This window comes from Takifugu flavidus, chromosome 16 (assembly GCF_003711565.1).
Source record: "Takifugu flavidus isolate HTHZ2018 chromosome 16, ASM371156v2, whole genome shotgun sequence".
Lineage (NCBI taxonomy): Eukaryota > Metazoa > Chordata > Actinopteri > Tetraodontiformes > Tetraodontidae > Takifugu > Takifugu flavidus.
The window spans coordinates 10,298,394-10,319,114 of record NC_079535.1 but is presented as its reverse complement, the minus strand read 5'-3'; the positions used below and the strand labels follow the sequence as shown (position 1 = coordinate 10,319,114).

General features: G+C 43.4%; 2 protein-coding genes across 5 annotated transcripts in view; both read left to right on the top strand.

Moving 5' to 3' along the window:
* The first annotated feature begins 229 nt into the window (after positions 1-229).
* On the top strand, positions 230-2,757 carry cln8 (CLN8 transmembrane ER and ERGIC protein). 2 transcript variants are annotated; one of them, XM_057058272.1, is made up of 3 exons: positions 230-344; positions 659-1,262; positions 1,551-2,757. In XM_057058272.1, exons 2-3 carry the CDS (start codon positions 723-725, stop codon positions 1,872-1,874), a joined length of 864 nt encoding a protein of 287 aa, XP_056914252.1. In that variant the 5' UTR covers positions 230-344; positions 659-722; the 3' UTR covers positions 1,875-2,757. The 2 variants fall into 2 exon arrangements, with proteins under 2 accessions (XP_056914252.1, XP_056914251.1); XM_057058271.1 differs by having other exon boundaries at positions 240-349.
* A 502-nt stretch (positions 2,758-3,259) lies between these two features.
* arhgef10 (Rho guanine nucleotide exchange factor (GEF) 10) overlaps positions 3,260-20,721 on the top strand; it is a 30,201-nt gene continuing 12,739 nt past the window's right edge. Inside the window, exons 1-19 of one of the 3 annotated variants that reach the window (XM_057058269.1) lie at positions 3,260-3,661; positions 7,704-7,798; positions 10,549-10,893; positions 11,019-11,351; positions 12,073-12,109; positions 12,265-12,353; positions 12,588-12,644; positions 12,791-12,978; positions 13,543-13,659; positions 14,181-14,292; positions 14,396-14,508; positions 14,603-14,680; positions 14,764-14,943; positions 15,362-15,478; positions 15,591-15,683; positions 15,901-16,071; positions 16,301-16,446; positions 16,915-17,099; positions 20,268-20,383. In XM_057058269.1, coding sequence (XP_056914249.1) covers positions 7,762-7,798; positions 10,549-10,893; positions 11,019-11,351; positions 12,073-12,109; positions 12,265-12,353; positions 12,588-12,644; positions 12,791-12,978; positions 13,543-13,659; positions 14,181-14,292; positions 14,396-14,508; positions 14,603-14,680; positions 14,764-14,943; positions 15,362-15,478; positions 15,591-15,683; positions 15,901-16,071; positions 16,301-16,446; positions 16,915-17,099; positions 20,268-20,383 — 2,514 coding nt within the window. In that variant the 5' untranslated portion in view covers positions 3,260-3,661; positions 7,704-7,761. The remainder of the gene's footprint in view (positions 3,662-7,703; positions 7,799-10,548; positions 10,894-11,018; positions 11,352-12,072; positions 12,110-12,264; positions 12,354-12,587; positions 12,645-12,790; positions 12,979-13,542; positions 13,660-14,180; positions 14,293-14,395; positions 14,509-14,602; positions 14,681-14,763; positions 14,944-15,361; positions 15,479-15,590; positions 15,684-15,900; positions 16,072-16,300; positions 16,447-16,914; positions 17,100-20,267; positions 20,384-20,721) is intronic. The other 2 variants (XM_057058267.1, XM_057058268.1) reach the window with 2 other exon arrangements.

The window sequence follows — 20,721 nt, the reverse complement described above, 5'->3', positions numbered from 1 at the left end:
CCCAATCGATGCCACAATCGGAACAAGAGGAAGGTTCCTCCAATCCTGATGACGGTGGTGCAACAGTAAATTAAAGCTCGATGCCTTTAAAATTGCGCCTATGTGCAGTTAGATTGCAGTAGTTTATTTTAAAATGCATCACGCTAATAATCGTGACGATCACAGAGAGATTTTATAGATAAATACAAGCGTGCTCTTAAAATATTTTTTTGGTGGACGGGACTTCCGGTTTACGTTACACTTCCTGGTTTTGCAGTCATGTGACCAAGTTGAAGTCATATGAATTCCGGTGGTGTTTACATCTTCTCTCACTTCTCGTCTTGTAAGGTGGAGCGTCCTCATCTGTACGGTTGGTATCCTACTGTGTCTGTAGTGCATGTATCGAGCCGCTCTGTAATGAGTAAGAAACAACGTTTTTAGTTTAGGTAGCTTGCGATTCGGCGCTACATTTGTTTCTGTCTATTATAGTAGAGGGTAGTAGAAGTTATTGCCATATCCTTATTAAAGCGAGCTTAAATAAGTAAGTGGTCGTTTTTGCATTTTAGCAGCAGAATTTACACACCTTTTTTTTTAGCAAGTTTGGCTCTATGGTGCGGGGAGTAAGACTTTTTATAGCTCTAATTTTATAATGCACTGGTCCTCTGCTTTTTTTCTTCAGCAGTTGAAATGATCTGGACCTTGTGCATCTAAACACCGCCTGCAGCTGATCTACCTCAAACATCATGGGTCCTGGCCAGCAGACCAGCACTCTCATGAAGCCCAGTGTAGAGTACTTTTCATGGGAGTATCGCCTCCATCTTATTGGCCTGGGTTTTGGATTTTATGCAGCAATATTCCTTCTCTCACATCTTCTGTCTTCGGCTCTTTCACGTACTTATAAAAGCCTGTTAAAGAAGGAGAAAGTTTTCTGGAATCTTGCTGCCACCCGGGCAGTGTTTGGCGTCCAGAGCAGCGTAGCTGGCCTTCGGGCCCTGACTGAGGACTCTTCGATAACCAGAGACAGAGTGAGGGGGCAGGAGGACTGGTCGTGGTTCAATATCCTAACTGCCACAGGTTTTTTTGCATTTGAGAATGTAGCGTTTCACTCATCAAATATCATTTTTCGATCGTTTGACCTGCCGCTGGCCACGCACCACTTCTTTGCCCTGGCGGGGTATGCAGGGGCAGTGGTGTGGGATTCCCAAGGTCATTTCCTACCAATGGTGACACTGCTGCTGGAGATGAGCACTCCATTCACCTGTATATCCTGGATGTTGTTAAAGGTACTGGTTTGCATTTGTATTTGAATGAAATCCTCTACAGTACTTTATAAATCTGTCTTACAGGTCGTATGCTTGGCTTTACGTGAGCAGTACAATTTTAGATCATCACCAGGTTTCAGTTCATCAGCCCTTTTGCACTGACCCATTCAACCGATTAACTTTGTGCTCTTAGAAAGAGGAAGTAGGAAGTAAAATATTTGAACTGCTCTTTGAACTCATAAATTTGCTCTAAGAGAGAGAGGTTTTTTTATTTTCTTAAATCTTTTATATCTATGTCTCTCCTCACAGGCCGGCTGGGCTCGCACCCTTTTTTGGCGAGCTAACCAGTGGGTGATGATCCATGCCTTCCATTGTCGCATGGTGCTCACCTACTACATGTGGTGGGTTAGCTTTACCCACTGGACAGAGCTGGGCATCCACGTGGCCCTTCCCCAGCGGGTGCTCTTCTTCACTGGCCTTGCTTTGCTCACACTCATTATCAACCCCATCTGGACACACAAGAAGACTATGCAGCTTCTAAATCCAGTGGACTGGAACTTTGGCAAGTCGGTTCCTTCAAATAGTGCCAAACCAGGTCACAGTGATGTTTCTGAAAAGCCCAAAGTTCACTGAGGTTTCACAGGGAGGTTGGTAAAAGCATTTTAGAACCCTTTTACACAGACAAACTTATCAAATATTGCTCATGACTGGATAGTATTAAACTGTACTTTTGTGCTTATTTTCCATCAGGGTTTAGTGGATGAAGTCTTAATTTTTCACCTCTTTGGGATGTTTTTTAATATATCTAGCTGTGATTGTGTAGGTCAGCAGTTTATGACCATCAGAGTGTTGGGAAGTCTACAGTCTTGCTATGCTGCTCTAAAGAACCTTTACGTACTGAAAACTTTGCTACTGCATAGTATTAAACGTCAGGAATTTAAATGACACATCGAACCTGGTGATGCTCGACCTAAATTATTATTTTAGTGCTGAGGCGGTGGATTGGATGGCGTTTTATGTTGTAAGAAAGTTTGTCCCAGGCTCTTTATGAATTTGGAGTAAAATTTATGGTCCCTTACAAGAGAAGCTGATGTTAGTGGATTGTGAATCCTCCTGCAATAGAGGAAAAGAAACATTTATTGTGCTCATGAGAGCAAAAGAAAACAACAAAATGGTCTTTGTTTGTTAATGAAGGCACAGGGATTGTCCACTTCACAAACGAGGTTTTGTGTTAAATGGCATAGCCTACACAATGTGGAAACATTGAAACAGCATTTACAGGAGAATGGATTAATATATAGACATATAAAGGTATTCTTTCTGCTAGCCACCTGGAGACATTAATGCAGCTTTCAAATATATCTGTTTATATCGGATATATATTTTTATGTTACTGTCCTGCTGCTGCAGATTTCAAGATGTGATTTTTATATTGTACAGTGTCATTGCTTTTAATGCTCAGTTTGGGTATTCACAATGGTCATCTTTCATCATTAAACAAGTGTAAAAAAGTGCATTCTAATGTTTTAATAGATTTCTGTTCCTTTTGAAGATTATTCTTATATTGTAACTAATACCACATTTACGCGGGGTTTTGTTTATCTAGGAGGATTAATTTGGATCAAAAGATAAACTTTACAAATGCAGCATTTCGTTTGTATATTGTTCATATTTTAATTCCAATCGTATCACCGAATACCTGCCTGTAGAGGGCAGAAATGGGTGATATTAGTGTCCCGAGTTTTATTCAGCCTCAGGTCTCAAAGGATTAGTTAAAAACTACAAATATTTAGTGAACGATTTAAAAGTGGAAATGTTGTGTCACATCCCAAGTGAAAATATGAATATGCGAGTTTCCAGTTTAAATTGATTTATTATTATTATTTTGCAATTCTTAAAAGTGTGTTCATCATCTGACGCGTTCAAATAAAACGTCTTAGGTTATTACATTAACTAAGCATTTGTTCCGTTTACAACACGCCACTTCAACGCAGAATGGATGAGAAAACGTTCCGATGATGGTAAGGATGATTATTATTTCCTTGTCGAAAACGCTAAATTTGCCATTTTGTTCAGAAAACTACAGAAATCCAAGTTTTTCGGGGAGCCACCTCACAGGTCACGTGGTCACATCGGGACTTCTCGAGTTGATCCTACCGGAGAATACGGTGGAGATTTGAGTGACGTTCTGAACAGCCAATCACAGCACGTCGCTGAGGATTCGTTAGCCAATGAGCTTTGTGGAAGGGCGTGGACATTTTCAGGGATGGAATCAGTTTGCATCGAAGGCAGTCAAGTGAAAACTGGGTGTTTTATGACTTTTAAAATGTGTTGAAGTGTAAAACATGCATCCCGTATGACACTTGCACGGAAATACGGCGAAGGAATACGATTCGTCTTCCAGGAAAAGTCAGAAAAGGGTAAGTTGAGCAGAGTTTTCCAACTTTCTGGCACATTTTAAACAATTTCGACTTGCTAAGTCCCTTCCAGGGCTGCGCAAACTCGCGTTAAATATTCCAAAAATACTTTAAAGTAAACGTTGTCCTGTGTGGTTTGGTAACAGAAGTCTCTGATCTGTGAGAGTGTTGGGAGATGGCTTTAACGTGGCGCCTCAACTAAGTTTGCCAAGTTTCCAGCAATGTCAATAATCTGTCCCTCAGCTCTGTACACCCATATAATTATCTTAGCTCAGAATAATTAATGTGTCATAATGGATTGTGGTTTTGTAGACAGGTCATCATCCTTTCCCCCAGTCTTTTTGATAGCCTTCTCAGTGATTGTGCATAGCCTCATACTTTCTCCAAAGAATGTAATTGCTGGTTTGCTTTTTAGACTGTGTCAGAGTCACTCATCTTATCTTTACCACGACTTACAAACGTGTATGAAAAGGTAGTAAAAGACTCCCTCTGAGTTTTAACTCCCACCTTAAAAAATGAGCCCATCTTCCTGAGCTGCAGTCCAGCCAAGCTAGCAAATCCAAGTAGTCATGCATAGCATTCCTCAGCAAAGCACCTCACCATATCACTCAGCTGGAAGATCAGCCTAAAAGAGGATTAAAAATACAATTTTACTGCTCCCTTATCTCACCGTACAGCAAAAGAGTTCAATAAAGTTTAGGTTTTCAGCCTGCGTTGGAGAGGAAGATAAAGGGGAAAAGTGGCTGCACTAAAATGACAGCTTTGTCTCCATTTGTATTGTCTGATGTCAAGCATGACCTCTTCACTCTGCCAATACGTGGGTAAAATGGAACATTCAGTGATGCGCGCAAACACAAAAAAATCCCCACTGATGATAATTTGCTTAAGCAAACACTGGTGAGCAGGAATCCCTGCACACAAACACAGATGCTTAACGCCTACCTCTGCTTAAATCACACCTGCAGGAGGCAATTGATGCAGCACAGTTGGAAAAAAAGCTCTCTACACAACATAATGTGTCAGATAATTACAGTGCGTGGTGGAAATTCGTCAGCACGTTGCCAATTTTTTATGCTTTTTCCCTTTACGTGCATGAAGCAAGAGCGTCTCCACAGAGTGACTCGTGTTCCTCTGGTGACATGGTGGCGCTCTGAACGCTTTGCTGTGGTTCAGGAGGGTGGAGTTCTGTTAGGATTGACAGTCAAAACTCTGCCTGCCTCTGTTTTTAAATGGCCACCACATGTGACATTTTCTGGGTATAATTTTCACCGTCTTCCCCCAAGTATGTGTTAATATCTTGGTATAAAACATTTATGCTAATGTCCTGGTTATTCTTCATAAAGGACATTCATTTTACCTTGATGGAGAAATAGAGACACATGCATTACAAAAAGAGCCAGAAATGAGGACTCCTACTAAACATTTTACATATGCATGTTTGCTGGTTATCCACATTTGACTATTTAAAAAATTCAACAGCCCACATGTTTGGAACTCACTTTCCAATGTGAGCTATCTTGTGGTTTTTAGCCCCTCCACTCTTCCTGGGGTTAGGATGGAAGCTCCATGTCTCAGAGATGATCATTAGTCCAGACACTATGGCACGAAAAGGTTTCAACTCACGGGGTCGTTGATTTGAGATTTGGGGCAGCGAGGCCACGCGTGACCTTGCACAGCTGAGAACTCATGGATCTACATCGTAATATCGCTCTGTTGTTCAATTTCCAAGGAAAACCCAGCTGCAGCCGCTTGTTAACGTGTCCTTGTTATATCACTGCTGCCATTTATGCACTATTGTGTATTGTGAACCACCTATATTTGATCTTTTAGGTTTTCTAGGCCAGAGAGGGTCCTCTATCTTTCTGATGCTTTGTGATGCTGTCCTCCCTCGCTCTCCCCATTATTCCCATTCTGAGCCTGTGAACTCTTGTCCATAAAACACTCATTCTCCACATGTTCCTCACCCCCCCCCCCCAACCTCTCATCATGTTATAGATAATTTAAAGAAGACTAACTTGCCTTGAGTGAATTGATTATAGCACCAGATAGTATGAAGAGAATGCTGATAACTTATAGTTAATATATCTTTTGTACTGCTGTAATTGTTCTTTTAATATAGGAGATTTGGAATACGCAGCTGAGCAAATGTTCTGCAGCGGGCCTGGCGACTGTTTTCCTGTCTGAGCCTCCAGAGCGAGTAATGACACGCTCGGCTGAGCCTGTCATCCACCGTATGGCTGCGTTTTACCTCCCCTGTGTTGTTCTCTGTCCTTCAATCACCACTCTCGAGCTCCAGCGCTCTATTTATTTCATGAAGTGAAACATTTGTTTGTGGAAATATTAACGCTTGGCGCTTTTGATTGTTCCCGATTAAAGCGGCGCCCCCGTGAGATCGATCACTACTGCCAAAGGCAGGTGTTTGTATGAGGAACGCTGCAGAGCGCACCACAGGCCAGACAGGATGTAATTTAAGCAAAGGTGCGTTTAGATTTCTGCAAAAAGCAGGTAAAAAGACCACACTAACCAAAGTAATTATATGACTCGAGGGCCAAGGAGACTGGTTTCAAAGCAAGGAGTGATGGGAACAAAAACCTCTTTTGGCATAAACACTGAAGGTGCAGAAATCCAGGAAGTACATGGAAGCGGCAGTGCTCGACAGATATTCCATGACAGAAGCAGTTGTTTTTAAGTGGGCCACACCTGGGTATTTCACTTCCCCCCTTCCTTTTCCTGTTATCTGTCTGCAGTTAAAGGGAAAGATGAGTCTCTATTTGAAGTTCCCCCATGAATAAAATAAAAACATCCCAACGAGATACTCCATGTAAGACATAAAGGGGTTAGTTGCCCTGGACTATATTCTATAGACTACATAGGGGACTAACCTTCACCAAATTAACTATTACTACTCGCAGAATTATGCAGCATCTATATTCAGCAGACACTGATTTGGATTGTTATCAGTCACTCTGGACACACACCTACTCAATAGGGTGGAGGACAAAGACGCAGAAGGAGGATTTCACAGCGTTCGGAGACAAAACCCGCTTTGAGGACCAGCATGAGTCGCCCATTGAGTCAGAAGTAGACCGCTGTCTTCTACGGAGCCTTAGAGATTGCTCAGATATGCTCTAATGTGGGGCATGCCTGCTTCGACAAGGACCGCTTTATCCCACAGCTTGATGTCATAAATCTCTCACACGTTTAAGTCAACGCTACCAATCTGAGGAAGTCTGGAAACGGCAGCGTGGGTTGTGAAGAGGGGAGCTTGACAGAAACTGTCACCTCTGGATACTGATTATACATCTGCAATGTGCAAACAAAGCTGCTGCTGCTGCTGCTGCTGCTGCTGCTGCTGCCTGAGGAATGCAGATGTCTCTCGTGCCCATGCAGGTCCAAAGGTCTCTCCTGCCCAAGCATGCTAATAACATTTCCCTCAGTCAAAATGTGGGTGCCTAAGACAAAATATCAAACTGACCTCTGCGTCTTTATGGATTGATATTGTTTCAGTGGAAAAGCCAAAGTTTAGATGTATGAATGCTAATTTAGTGCGTAGCTGCTAATGGAAAATTTCCTGTTGTCTCGTATATTTACTTATTTTGATAAAGCCACAGCTGTAAAGAAAACTTCTTCTTCTATGAATCTGTCTGTGCCTATGAGTTAGAACCCAACTCTGAAGTGGGTTTGAATGATTTTGTTTTCCCCGGAAACCGCCGTCACTTCAGACACTCAGCAGGCACCGCGGTCCTTCACGCCCGTGTCGTTACGCGCAGCCTTAATTAGCATATGAAAATGTTGTATACACTTCAGCACGCTGTTGCGTCAGTAGTCCCTGAGCAGCACAAGAGGGGCTTTTGTTCTCAGTCATGCTGTCATTTGTCTGTATCGGCGTTACTTCAGATTCTGAGGTTTATGCCAAACGCGCCGTGACCAGAACACCTCCACGCTGACTAACGCGGTTGAGCTTTTTGCCGCTGCACGCGTGAATGCTAATGCTTTAAATGCAGAAACTAGCTCGCCATCTGTAACCTGTGTGTGTCTCCTTTAGGTATGTGTCTGGGAAGCTGAGCTGACTGAAGAGCTGGTGCCGCAGAAGTGCAGGGAGAATGGACGGAGAAGAGTTCCCTCCCCCACCACCTGAGTGTAAAGTCAACAGCGCTGTGTCACTCACACATGCTACTTTCTTTGTCTGTCACTTCATTGTGAAGTAAACGCTGTCGGAGGTGTTCCCACTGCACCCTGTCCCTCAGCTCATCTGTTCATGCCAGCTGCGTTGTTTTCTGTGGCTTTATTTCCTCTCACTGCCACTTATTTCCTAATGAAGATAACAAAGGAAAACTGCACTACGTCTATGTAGTCGCGTCTAAGGCAACTGATCCCTAATTAACTTTTTTTCTACATTGTGTTCTTGTCCTTGTGCACTAAAAGACCACTCACCTGTACTATCTGTTCAGTTTAATTAGCTCGGGTGGTGAAAGCAGGGTGTAGAGCCGTGAAGAATTCTAGCTGTGGGCCACACGTTCTGCATAATGCATAATGCTGTAGGAGCCATATTTCAGTAGTTAAATAACTGGACCTCTTCATAGTTAAAGTTATTAATTCACTCTCCATTATGGGCCACAGATTGCTATAGAAACATTCAAATCCAAGCAGTCTGTAAAGTAGGACGATGAGTCCAGATGTCCCCCCCCACACACACACACAGGTTTCCCCAACTGTCTGGTAGAGATAATTAAAAGGCAGCCTCAGCAAATTCCAGTTTCAGTAGATTTAGGGAAAGCAACAGCAACACCTGTTGACTCCAGCAGCTCTTCTAGTGGTCGGTTCACTGCCCGAAGGCCACGTATAGCTGGGCGTCATGAAATTCCTCTGTTTTCCTACTGCTGCCGAGTGTGTGAGCTGGGCCACAGAGGAATGAGGAGGGCAAAATCTGCTGTCGTGTTGGGAATAGCACACAATGTGCCTCAGTATTAGGCTGAATGCTACACACACTCCCACACACACTCCCACACACATGCTCACACACAGACTCAGACAGCTTGCAGAGATAAACACCAGCCATAGAAATACTTGGGCCAGGGCTACTTTGTTGTCAGGGTGATGCTGGGACTTATTGTAACATATACGAGCAGACCATTATGTACGTGTGTACCATGTGTAGATGCCACCCAAGGAACACAATCCATAGTGTGATTTTCAATTGTCACCACGTCTCCACATTCTTGTGTGTCACTTAGTTCACTCATTTCATGCATATTTCTCTTTATATAAAGACATAAAGTTAATACTGAGTGTAGTTTTCCCCGCTATGTTTAGGATGTAACATGGAATGTCTGAAGTAAGTGTGATCATGTGATCATGTGCGTATGTATGTTTGCACTGGAAAGGGCATTAACGTTATCATTTAGCTGTGGTGCTAATTATGCTCTAGCTAACCCAGGCATGCATAACCCTAAAGTCAAGTATCAGTCTCCAAGATCAATGTTTAAACACGGGTGTAAATTGAATGTGACACGCTGCCTGGATAAATCTAATCAAATATTGCCATGTTCTATTTTGGTCCAGTCAAGGGTTTGACATTGGGATTGGATGTGAGGGCAGCACAGGGTCATTATTGGCATATTTACCACGGTCATGCTGTGACTGCTAAAGAGCCAGTTGTGCCTTATCTCCGGCCACACACTTATTCATTGTTGTGCAGATGGAAAAAGACAGATAACATCTCTGTTTAAAGGTTTACCCTTTGCACCCCCCCTTTTTGTGGGACTGAACTCACTGGTGCAGATGGACATGGAGTCAGAACTTTGACCTGGAACATTAGTCACAGGCTGTTCGCGCAGGGTGGAACTACCTGTCAGGGCCTGGAGCCTGAGGGAGCCGCCCTGGTGATTTAGAGCTGCTGGGAGACGCTTCACAGATACTCAGACTGTTGAGTTCAATCCAGAATTAACCTGGTCACTGGATTGTTGAAACACACTAACTCGGAGAGATAACAAAGCACGTTACAGTGGACGTGGTTTGTTGAGAAATGTCAGTTAAAACAGGCTTAGGAAGCAGGTGCACATGCTAAGCAGAAGTGTTGCATGTGTAGCAATCTAGGAATTAAGGGGGGGACAGGAACGGTCAAAATGCTGGAACCCAGAATTGAACCTGGGACCTTCAGAACTTCAGTCTAACACTCTCCCAATGGAGCTATTTCAGCCAGGAGCTGGTTCTTTGGCCTCCTACTAGTGCTAGTGATAACCACGCTTCAACATGTCCTGAGGTCAAATTAAACTAACAGCAGCATTGACCATCTTAACGAAGGCAGCAAATATTTCAGTGGTTTTATCATCAGTTTAAGATGACTGACCACAGTGTGCGTAGTTTTAAGCAAGTAATTACAAGGAAAGACATGCAGCCACCTTGAGAAATCTGGGCTTCCTCTATCTTTGTTAATTAAGCATCGCTGTCCTCCCTGTGCTTGTTACATCTCATAACAAGTCTGTACTGCGCAAGTCACCAATGGGAGTAACAACTCTCTTTCCTGCTGGCCTAATTGGAATGTGGAAACTTGAAAGACGTTTTTCTGTTGGCTTCCTGTCTGCTGCAGAGTGACTGCTCCGAGACGGTGCCTGTGAAAACTTAGTTTGTCCTAGTTTGCTGTTTCGGTGCAAATCTTGTGTGAGAAAACAAACCACTGCCACCTACGTGTGTCCGTTAGCAGTGAAATAAAACTTCTATAAGCATGTAAGCATGTTCAGAATGATGACCCTTATTGGAAATAAGTGGCAGTTAATAAGAATTAGAACAGAAAGCTGATGAGTCCAGCAGCTCCTTCCTACTGCAGAACTGTTGAGGATCCGTTGTTCTCTGCTTCTGTTCTGTGATTCAGCTGCCCTCTTTGCTCCTAGTGTTGGCAGACAACGATGCCTTTGTGGATGAAGATGAGGGGGAAGCCTTTGACTTTGACAGCGGCGATGACATCCCAGAGGCTGACCACCCTCCCCCCGAAGCCCCTTCTCCCAGTTGCGTGGGTGACGGCCGGGACCGTGGCGAGGCCAGTCGCGCTCTCCCCGACCCTGACCTCCCAGAACCTCCCATCGCGTCCAACACAGCTCCAGCGTTAGCAGACACTACAACCACCAGCAGACCCCGTGCGGCAGGTGGGGACACGGCAGAAGAGGTGGCTTCTGCTGCTGACAGGGAGGCTGCTTTACCTCCACCGCCTCCTCTTAACTCTGACCCCAAACACACAGGTTTGTAGCAATAGTCGACATTCTAGTATAATAGTATTTAGTTTGTGTTACCATGATAAACCAAGTAAACTGTGACGTAACACTATTATGACCTTATTGAGAGCCCGTTGGTGGTGCGTCCACAGGGTGGGAGGACAAGGAGGCATCTGACCCTCCACAGTCTGCCCCAAGGAGCGCCCCCCAAAGCAAAGTCAACCCCTATTCTGTGATTGAGATCAATCCTCTTCATCACCAGCTGCCCGAGCAGCAACACCAGCCCCTCCCCTCTGCAGCCTCACCGACAGAGTCCAAAGACCAGGCCAGGGAAGCAGAAGATACCAGCACCAGTCATGTCGGAGTCACTTCTGTATACTCGGTGCCGGTGCCCCCCGGCTACGCAACCCCCTCGAATGTACCGCTCATCACCCCAGCTTACACCACACCGGTGATCATTCGACACCTCTCTGTGGACGATGACGGTAAATTAGATCATTCGGCGTTGACAAATCTTGTGTGGATTTTTATTCTAGCTTTTGAGAGGGATTCTCCAGTCACAGGGTTCAGAGCTGCCGCTGCGCTCTGTCCTTTCTGTTTTTCAAAAGCCTTGCCACAAGGAAATGGGGACTAAATTTAGCCCTCCCCAAAGATCTCTGCTGGCTGTGAGGTTTTTCCGGTTTCCCAAAAAATTCTAGCAATAGCAGAGTCCAAGCCTGTGGCCTGGCACACTGAAGACCCTGATTACACTGTAATTTTCTTACAGAGACACAGAGGTCGCATTAGAATGAAATACTCAGATCTTTTAGGGCTTAAAACTTGGAATGTCATCAACTTGTGCAATAATAATTTTTAATACAGTCTTTACCCTCTTTTGTTTTCTAGAAAACTAATTTTCTGAAGAGTTTTTCAACTGAATAGAAGTGTAAATAACTTTATTTACCACAAATCCTTTTGTTTCCTCAGTTGTTTGTTACCCAAGTGCAAATGGACTCATTAGTGACCTCTAGTGGTAAATAAATGCAGTTATAACAACGTTTCAAAGTTCTCCAGAATCCAGGATGTCTTCTTGCCTTATTGTAGATTTATTTTCATAGCAGTGTATTAGAAATAACCACTCTTTTGTTTTTAATTTGAAAGCCTTTCCTAGGATGATATATGTTCTTGTAGGTTTGCTTTTGAACAGTTTTTTCTTTCCTCACTCAGTCACAGTTGTTGGGACAAGCGCTGCCTCTTCTGACAGGTACGACACATGTTGGTACTATTTAATTTCTATTGTAGTTTCTGGTGAACGTAGTCATTCTTAGATGAATATCAGTGAAGACAAAATAATACAACAATGTTACATTTCTTAGTTTATATGAAGTTTAAATGATTTCTTTGTGTGTGTTTTGGAAGTATTTTCAGTGAAGAATATCCACCTATTACAGAAGAGGATGCTTTGGCTAAATGGGCAGCAGATCCTGCCAACACTGCATGGATGGAAAGTAAGAGAGAAAATCTTTATCTGATGGAAAGAATGCAATTGCTAGTGATACGTACTTGCCTGTGCACAGAAAGTCTGTGCCTTCGGGCCAATTCCTACATACTTCCTTCCTTGCTCTTTTGAGGAAGCAGATACTGCAGAAGCTTTTCTTTTGAACATCCCATTCTGTTTAGTGCTTGAACCAACTTTTGAATGTTTAAAATCACGCATTCCTCAATGTGACTGCCTGCTTCAGGTCCAGATGACGTGATTTATGATGACGTACCCAGAGAGAATTCCGACTCCAACACAGGTTAGCAATCATATTAGTTTACTCTCAGTTCCTGTCTGTTGCTGTTGCTGTGGTTTTGTTTTAGTTTTAGTTTGCATGTGCTCCCTATGTTCTGTGGATAACAGTATTTCCATAAAGAACATCGAGAAATGATCTTATTTATACAGATCCAGATGAGATGATTTATGATGATGTGGAGGTTGGAGAGGAGGGGGGTTGTAACAGCTCCCTGGACAACGGCTGGAGCTCCAGTGAGTTTGAAAGCTACGATGAGCACAGCGATGCAGAAGGTTGCCCGGAGAATGGCGTGCCCCATGCTTTCATGAGACGAAAGCCCCCTCAGAGGAAAACCCATGTATGTATAACAATTGCTCTGTTCTTCCTCTTACAGAGGACAACAACTCTTACGGCAGTATGTGACACATCTGTGCGGGGGTGGAGGAGACAAAGCAGGGATTCAATTTTTGTTGCTTTGTGAAAGATGTTTTTCTTTTGTCCGACACGATAGTTTATATTAAGATAGTGATAAAGGAGTCTATACAGTGAAAACAACTGATCAGTAATAAAGTCTGTGTGTTTAGGATGGAGAATCCAACAGATGAGTCAAGGCTTTCTCAACAGTTTACAAAAATGGATTCTCTTTTCTTAGTAAAAAGCTGAAAAAAAAAAAAAAAAGACAAATTGTTTAGTATGAGTTGAGGTCATAATAGGAAGTGAATGTGTGTAATGTAAAGCTAGTGTTCTAGTGTCTTTTCACCATACAGTTTTTCAGTTCTTTAAGAAAACCTCCAGAAACTTCAGCCATCTTTCCCCTCCTTCCTCCTCTGATGCACCTTCCTGAATAAGTCAATTCAGCAGAAACGTTCAGGGGCGGACTGAGACCACAGTAACCAGTAATGCCTGCTTTGCTTTTGTTTAGCTCTCTCAAGATCTGACACGCTTGAAAGAACACTATGAGAAAAAGATGAAAGAGCTAATGGCAAATACAGTGGGAACAGTAGAGCTGCAGCAGCTCAAACAGAAACACGAGCAGAAGGTAAAACAGCTGAGGCTGAACTCACCTGTCTGTGTTAGTAGTCCCAGCCCTTTACCCTCAAGTCTAGTTTAACTCTTTAGGCATCTCTCACTGACTCCATACTCCATCCTGCTCTGATGTGAATGACTCCAGGTGGTGGTAATGGTGATACTGGTGTTGGGAATGCAGTTCATTCACGTTCCTGTTGGCTGCACTGGTTTGTCTCGCTCATTTACGTAGTGGAGGTTGTTGTAGATCCTGTTTACATTTTTAAAGTTAACCATTAGTGGCATTGATACACGTGCCTCCGGTGTAGCAACGCATTCTTTGTGTTTACGATGTACTAATGCGTTTTTCTTGTCCAGTTGTTGGTCTGTTCCATCGCTCCACTGCTTTTATTCCCCCTTTCTAACACAGCTTCCGTCCTGCTTATCTTAAGCAGGAATGTCAACTAAGTTCCTGAATATTTCTGTATTATTTTAAATATTGTTTAGGGCGAGTTGTTGTGGAGAGTGAAACATTTTAATGTTGTGTTGTCAAAGATGCAAAAGCTGGTGAAAGCAGCCAAGGAAGGGACCAAAGATGGACTTGAGAAAACCAAAGCTGCAGTGAAGAAAGGCCGTTGCTTCATCAAGACTAAATCCTTCTGTCAAGGTTTGGAAGACGCTTTTACAAATAAGTATTTGTCTACCTTTTACTATACAGGCTTTTTTTTAATCAAAATTGAAGTTTGAATAAAATCCTGTTCATTATTTAGAGAGGAAGTCATCCTGTTTTGAGGATGAGGAGTCTGAACTCTTTATTGAGGTGGACTGCTTCAACGTGGAGCCAGTTTTCTGTCCAGCACCAGATGATCTCACGCAGCAACAGGTACAATGTTTCCTTCCCTCCTGCTCCGTTTGCATGACGGCTGCTTTTCGCCATAAAAAGACAACTCCCAACAGTCAGTGTTCTCCCGTTGTAGCTGGTGAGAAGATGTATCTTGGGTTCTATCTTGGAGAGTGAGAAGAACTATCTTGATGCGCTGAAAAGGATATTGGAGGTATGCACATGAGGTTGCAGTGAGCACATATCCACCGTTATATGATTTTAAGTGTTCTTTTCCCACTTTATCTGCTTCATCAGCACTATGAGAAACCCCTGTCTCAGATTGAGCCGAGGCTGCTGAGTGACAGGAAGCTGAAAATAACCTTCTATCGGGTGAGGGAGATCTTGCAGTGCCACTTCCTCTTTCAGATCGCCCTAGCCAGCCGCGTAGCCGAGTGGGACAGCCTGGAAATGATCGGGGATGTCTTTGTGGCGTCGGTAGGATGACGTTTCATACTGCTTTGTAATTATCTAACAACTCACAGTTGTCACAGTTGTCGTGCAACATCTCAATCATAATTGCCCACCTCACTATTTGTATTTCTGTGATAAAAATAATAATGCCACCTTATAGTGTGATGTCGCAACACTCATCAGTCAGGTCTGGTGTTACATGCACCACAAGCAGCGCTTCATAAACAGTTCTGAGCATTATCTAAATCACATGGGCTGTTGGGTTTGGCAAAATGTGTGTTTTATGTTGTTAATTTAGCTATCTGTGCATCTGTGCTGTGTCACAGATGGATCATGCCATCACACAATTTATGCTATAGGTTCAAATAGGCTTAATGTCACATTCCCTACTTAATGTATGCATGCATGTGCGTTGTTTCCAACCGTCCCGTTTTCTCAACAGTTTTCTAAGTCCATGGTGTTGGATGCCTACAGTGAGTATGTGAACAACTTCAGCACTGCAATGGCTGTGGTGAGAAAAACCTGTGCTTCCAAACCCGGCTTCCTGGAATTCCTTAAGGTTCGAGAGAAGTGTTCATCAAGTCACAAATGTTCTTGCTTTTAGGATCTTTGTATGTTTGTGTAATCAGCATTGCAATAAAATCTTCACTGCCATGTCTCCCCACGCTCAGCATCGCCAGGAAACAAGTAGTGACAGAATGACTTTGTATGGCCTGATGATGAAACCTATCCAGAGATTTCCACAATTCATTTTGCTCCTTCAGGTAGAAAGAAACGTTATCACATTCTTATTATTGGAAATATTCGCGTTATGAATATTTACCAGTAGGGGGCGGTACATACACATATTTGAACACTGATTTGGGCTGGCAGTAAAATCTCCCTGATTTGCATTTTCTTTTACTTAGATTTTTTTTAAGTGTGTGTCATTTATGTGATTCGTTAACAAAGATGAAATGATAATATGCAATGCTTCTTCAGGACATGCTGAAGAACACACCGGTCGGTCATGCAGACCGTCTGCCCCTGCAGATGGCGCTGACCGAACTGGAGACCCTGGCAGAGAAGCTTAACGAAAAAAAGAGGGAAGCTGACCAACGATGTGAGATCCGTCACATCGCAAAGGCCATGAACGAACGCTACCTGAACAAGGTTTGCATCTGAATCTGATTGATTCATTGCTCAGGGAGCGTATTCATATCGGCTGACCATGGACCATCAAACGCTCAGAAGACTGAGTAGACACCAATTTCCCCTGGTTATTTGTGCATCTGCAGCCTCCATTGTATAGAAACATGTTTACCTCAAGTCTGGCTGAGCTGTGTGTTGCACTGCTGAGACCTTGTACAGCATCTAAGTATATAACTGCCTGTTCCATCAGCTTCTGAGTAACGGCAGCCGCTACCTGATCCGTTCAGATGACATGATCGAGACCGTCTACAGCGACCGTGGTGAAATCATTAAAACTAAGGAGCGACGCCTCTTTTTACTCAACGATGTTCTCATGTGTGCCACACCCAATATCCGGTAAGAGGAACAAAGCAGACCTGTTCTCCTCTGATTTGCACCTTCTTCAGTATTACGTCCTCCATTCATTCATACTTTGTTGCTCATTTTAGACAGTAATAACTCTTATTTCACCTTCTGTATGGAAATATCAACACATCTACAAATTGAGCTCAACTGTAGAAAGTGAAGATTAAAAGAGAAAACACTTTGTAGAACTGGTGTCCTTGAAGAGACATTTGACCACAGGGACATTCTGGGATTAGTACGTACATGCTTCACCCACTGTGGTTTGCTGCTTAGAACAGGTTAATGAAATGGTTCTATTTTAGCTGCTTCTATCCTGGGATTGGAGATTGTTGTTTACTATACTGTCTCATGCTACTATGTATGTAGGTTTATGCGCCTGCAGGACAGAAAATATCGAGTATTTGATATTTATAACACAGATGTGAGTCTCTGTCACTTCCTCCTATCTGCTCTCTCCAGATGTCCGGAGGGCAGCGGGAATGGCAACAGCCATGCCCCTCATGACCAGAAGTTTCTGCTGAAGTGGAGTGTCCCTCTTAACTTTGTGGAAATCCTGGAGTTTGGGTCCAGCGAGGACATGGCCGACAACAGTCACTACCCAGCACCGCATTCGGGGGAGAAGGTGGTCATCAATGCAAAGCCAAGTATGAACCACGGTCTCTCACGGTCTCACGGCGAATCCTTGTGAATAAGCAGCCTGTCGGTGTTTATGATGCTCTCTGGAGTAATTGGCTGTTTGAGTTGGGTTCTCAATGCGGATAATATATTCATGGGAACATCATTAAGCTGCAGATTTCCAGTTATGAAGAGTAATGTAATGGTGTGTAGAAGTGAATGTGTTTGTTTCTCACTTGACATTTTCAGACATTTAAATGTGAAATTGTCTCAGCCCCTTCAAGCCTCCAGCTGAGTGTGTGTTTCTTTCCAAATGCAGTCCTTCGGTCTGCCATCTGCCAAGTGATTCTAGTCTTTCCATTTGGGTTCTGTTCTGACACGGGCAGCTGCTCAGCCACTTTAAAAAGCCCAGAGCACACAAACAAGGGCTCGACTGAGAGTGTATGTTTTTGTGGTCGCAGCACTGCATTTTTACTGTAGTCTCTTATTTATTCTACAGCGCGTGTGTGTGTTTAAACTGAGGTATTGGTCGTGCACATTACTGTAGTGCTGAGGGCTGTGCTTGTGTACGGTCTTTGGATGGTCAAAGGTTGTGTTTAAACTCTGAGGTCAAGGACTCAGTGGCAGCAGGCTGTAAAACACACAACACCGTTTATTTCTCACACACCTTCAAGCTCTGAATGTTTGATTTTTATTAGTAATACAGTTATATAATCTCCAATCTGCTGCTGCGGGTTGTGCTGCAGTACAGCCCACCCACCAGTTTGATGGCCATCAAAGTCAAATTTCAGCCCTTCTACACAGGATTGATCTACATGTATTTGTGTCGGTTTTCAAAGCATCCCAGTAGCTCTTCATCATCTTTTTTAAGTGAAAAGGGTAAATGGGAATCTCCTGTCCTGCCACCTGCCTCCCCATGGGTACATGGACCAGATGGCACAGACAGACCCGAGTAACATCTGTTCTGGCTGTTCAATAACATAAATAACAAATTCGGTCATTTTGATTGGATGGATTTTGGTCCCGTCTGATTTGTAAATGTTAAACTCAAGTTCCAGTTCTCCGTGTGCTTGAGAGAATCTGTTTCCAGGAACTTTAAGCAAGTGGAAACGATTGAGCACAGCCCAGTGTTTTCAGCCAAAGGCAGCTGAGTGACCAGACTGCAAAGAAGGCAGTGAAAAGACTCTCCAGCGAATGATGTCACCTCCTCGCATGTCTGTGTGCTGAGTTCATCTCTTCTGTACGCTGCGTAGTAATCAGGCCGCCATCCAGACGCGTCATTTCTGGGCGATCTGAAGTATGTCATATTTGTGGATGCACCATGTTGTTTGTGCTCAGGAAGGCTGACTGTTTTACCAGAAACCCTCAGAGTGAAGGAGCCCAGCTGGGCTCACTGTCGGGGGACTGTTGATTCGTCTTCCACTTTTTTGTTTGGACTATTTTAGATACAGGATGTACATCAAAATCGAGTATTTATAGATACTTTGAGATACTTTGTGTAGGTTACAATCTGATCGCAGCACTTCTCTATGCATACACTTTAATAATAGAGTTATATTTGAGTCTTTATGCCTGATTCTTATATAAAACCTAGTGTTGCAACAATAATATCAAGAATTAGAGAAAAAAAGCACTGGAAGAGCACAGACCTTTGCTAGCGTAAGCGTTAAAGTCCCTCGGCTTTCATCTCTGGAATATCACTAGAATTGAATCATCTGTTCTGAGGCCCTTTATCAACACTTCCTGAAAGTGTCATTAAACTCCATTCAAACCTTTTTGAGTTACTTTGTTAAAATCAAACATACGCTGGCTGCCACTTAACCTCCTTGGTGAAGTTGATCTTTATTTTGAGCTAGAGTATTTTCCCCGTTTCCTCCTTTGTGACAGCCTTTAGATCAGGTGTCTGCGAGGGCCCGAATCCATCGTTTCTGTCTTACCGGAGAGACACCTGCTTTGACCCGGGAGCCCAGTTTCCCTGGTGAAAGCAGTTATCTGCCTGGTTGGACTGAATACCCTGATGGATTGGGGCCCTTGTAGGACTGGGTTGGACGCCTCTGCCTGAGAGAAACATATGAACCATGAAAATTATATTCAGGTCCATGTATTTACCACAGACACAATAACAAAAAGGTCCAGTCTAGCAATGTGAGTCACTAATAGTCTACGTGAGTGGTGTTGATGCTTGGCTCCAGTAAAATGAATGAAATGCAGTAGGAAGTTATCGCCCATGAAATCCAAACTCCGTGCACTCAGTCGGCCCGCTGTGTCCCACACATGTAGCGCTGCTCAGTTCTCAGTAAAACCAAGCTGTGCTCTGGGAAATAAAACCTGAACACCATCACTTGGGAATTTTGCTGGCCCCATCCACAAACCCTCCAGGGCAGGAACGGGCTGAGATGCCCCGGAGATGGAGCATCGGGCAGTCGCCATCACGGTTTGAAAGAAGATGAAGCGGGGGGAAAGGAAGGGAAATGGAGAAAGGCTGTAGCAAACAATGTCATATTGTTGCCAAAGACTGCTGCCGTTTAGCTGTGCGTTCGCGCTCATTTGCCCCTCCGTGAGCACTGACATGTTTCCAGTTAGATTTAATTTGGCTCCTGTGTTTGTTAGCTCAACCATTCTGTGAAATGACCTCAATAACTTTACAGCTGAACATTTTGTGAAACTGACAGGCATTTTCTTTTCTGCCAAACCCCTTTTTGTGATTGTGAACGCACAAAGCAAGCTCTTGTTTCCATCTGCCTATCCGTCCTGATATATTACACAGGATTTTCAGGTTTTATGTGTGGTGCCTCACTACAAAAATAGCTTATCTGTCACGGTGTCCGTGCAATAAGGAGCTGAAGACGTCAGTTGACATGTATGAACAAGAAGAGAGTGTTTGTGTGGCCTCTCAAAGCTAACACAGGCTCTTCTGAACAGGCAGACGAGCTGCTGAGATTCTGTGCCAAGTTTGCGGAACCGTCACCGCTCCCTGTGGGAAACGGTTTCATTAGGTTTTATTGATCTTTGTCCTTGTTTGTCCATTCTTTTCTGCTTCTGTCAGACTGCCGTTGTCCGCCTCAGATTTGGTATTTAAAATGTGCGCTAGTGTCTCAGCTCTATTTCTCGTTACCCGCAGTTACTTTTTGCGATTAAAATCAGCTGGCATTGCCGTCCATTTCTTCATTTGATGTTTATTTTTGTCTTTTCTGTAGACAAGCTGTACATGGGGCCTGGTCAGTTGTACCAAGATCTGCAGAACCTAATTCATGACCTTGGCCTGGTTAACCAGATCTCCAGCATGATCAGCAGCCTCAAAGGCAACTACCAGGTACTGTCACACAAATACAGCGTTAAAATATCTTCGCAGCTCCATTCGGCTTTTTTCAAGTTGTAATTTTCCCTTGGGCCAAGATCCCCCGAAGTGTAACTAACCTCCTAAATGGGTGCTTTACTCCATCCCAAACAAACATTTTGAAATATATTTCATAGTTGGGTGGAATGGAACTACAGGATGCGTGAAGCTTTATGTCATTCTTGGCATCATTTTACAGTTAGTCAATATTCTGGGAAACTCCATATACTCAAATATTTGAGCAGTCTAACTCAGCACATTTACATTTATATTCAGCATCTTTTTTTTATTTTTGCTCAAATGTCAATAAGGGC

Coding starts and splice junctions, on each gene's coding strand:
- cln8 (XM_057058272.1), top strand. CDS start 723: ATGGGTCCTGGCCAGCAGACCAGCACTCTCATGAAGCCCAGTGTAGAG. Junction 1,263..1,550: donor TATCCTGGATGTTGTTAAAG/GTACTGGTTTGC, acceptor CTCTCCTCACAG/GCCGGCTGGGCTCGCACCCT.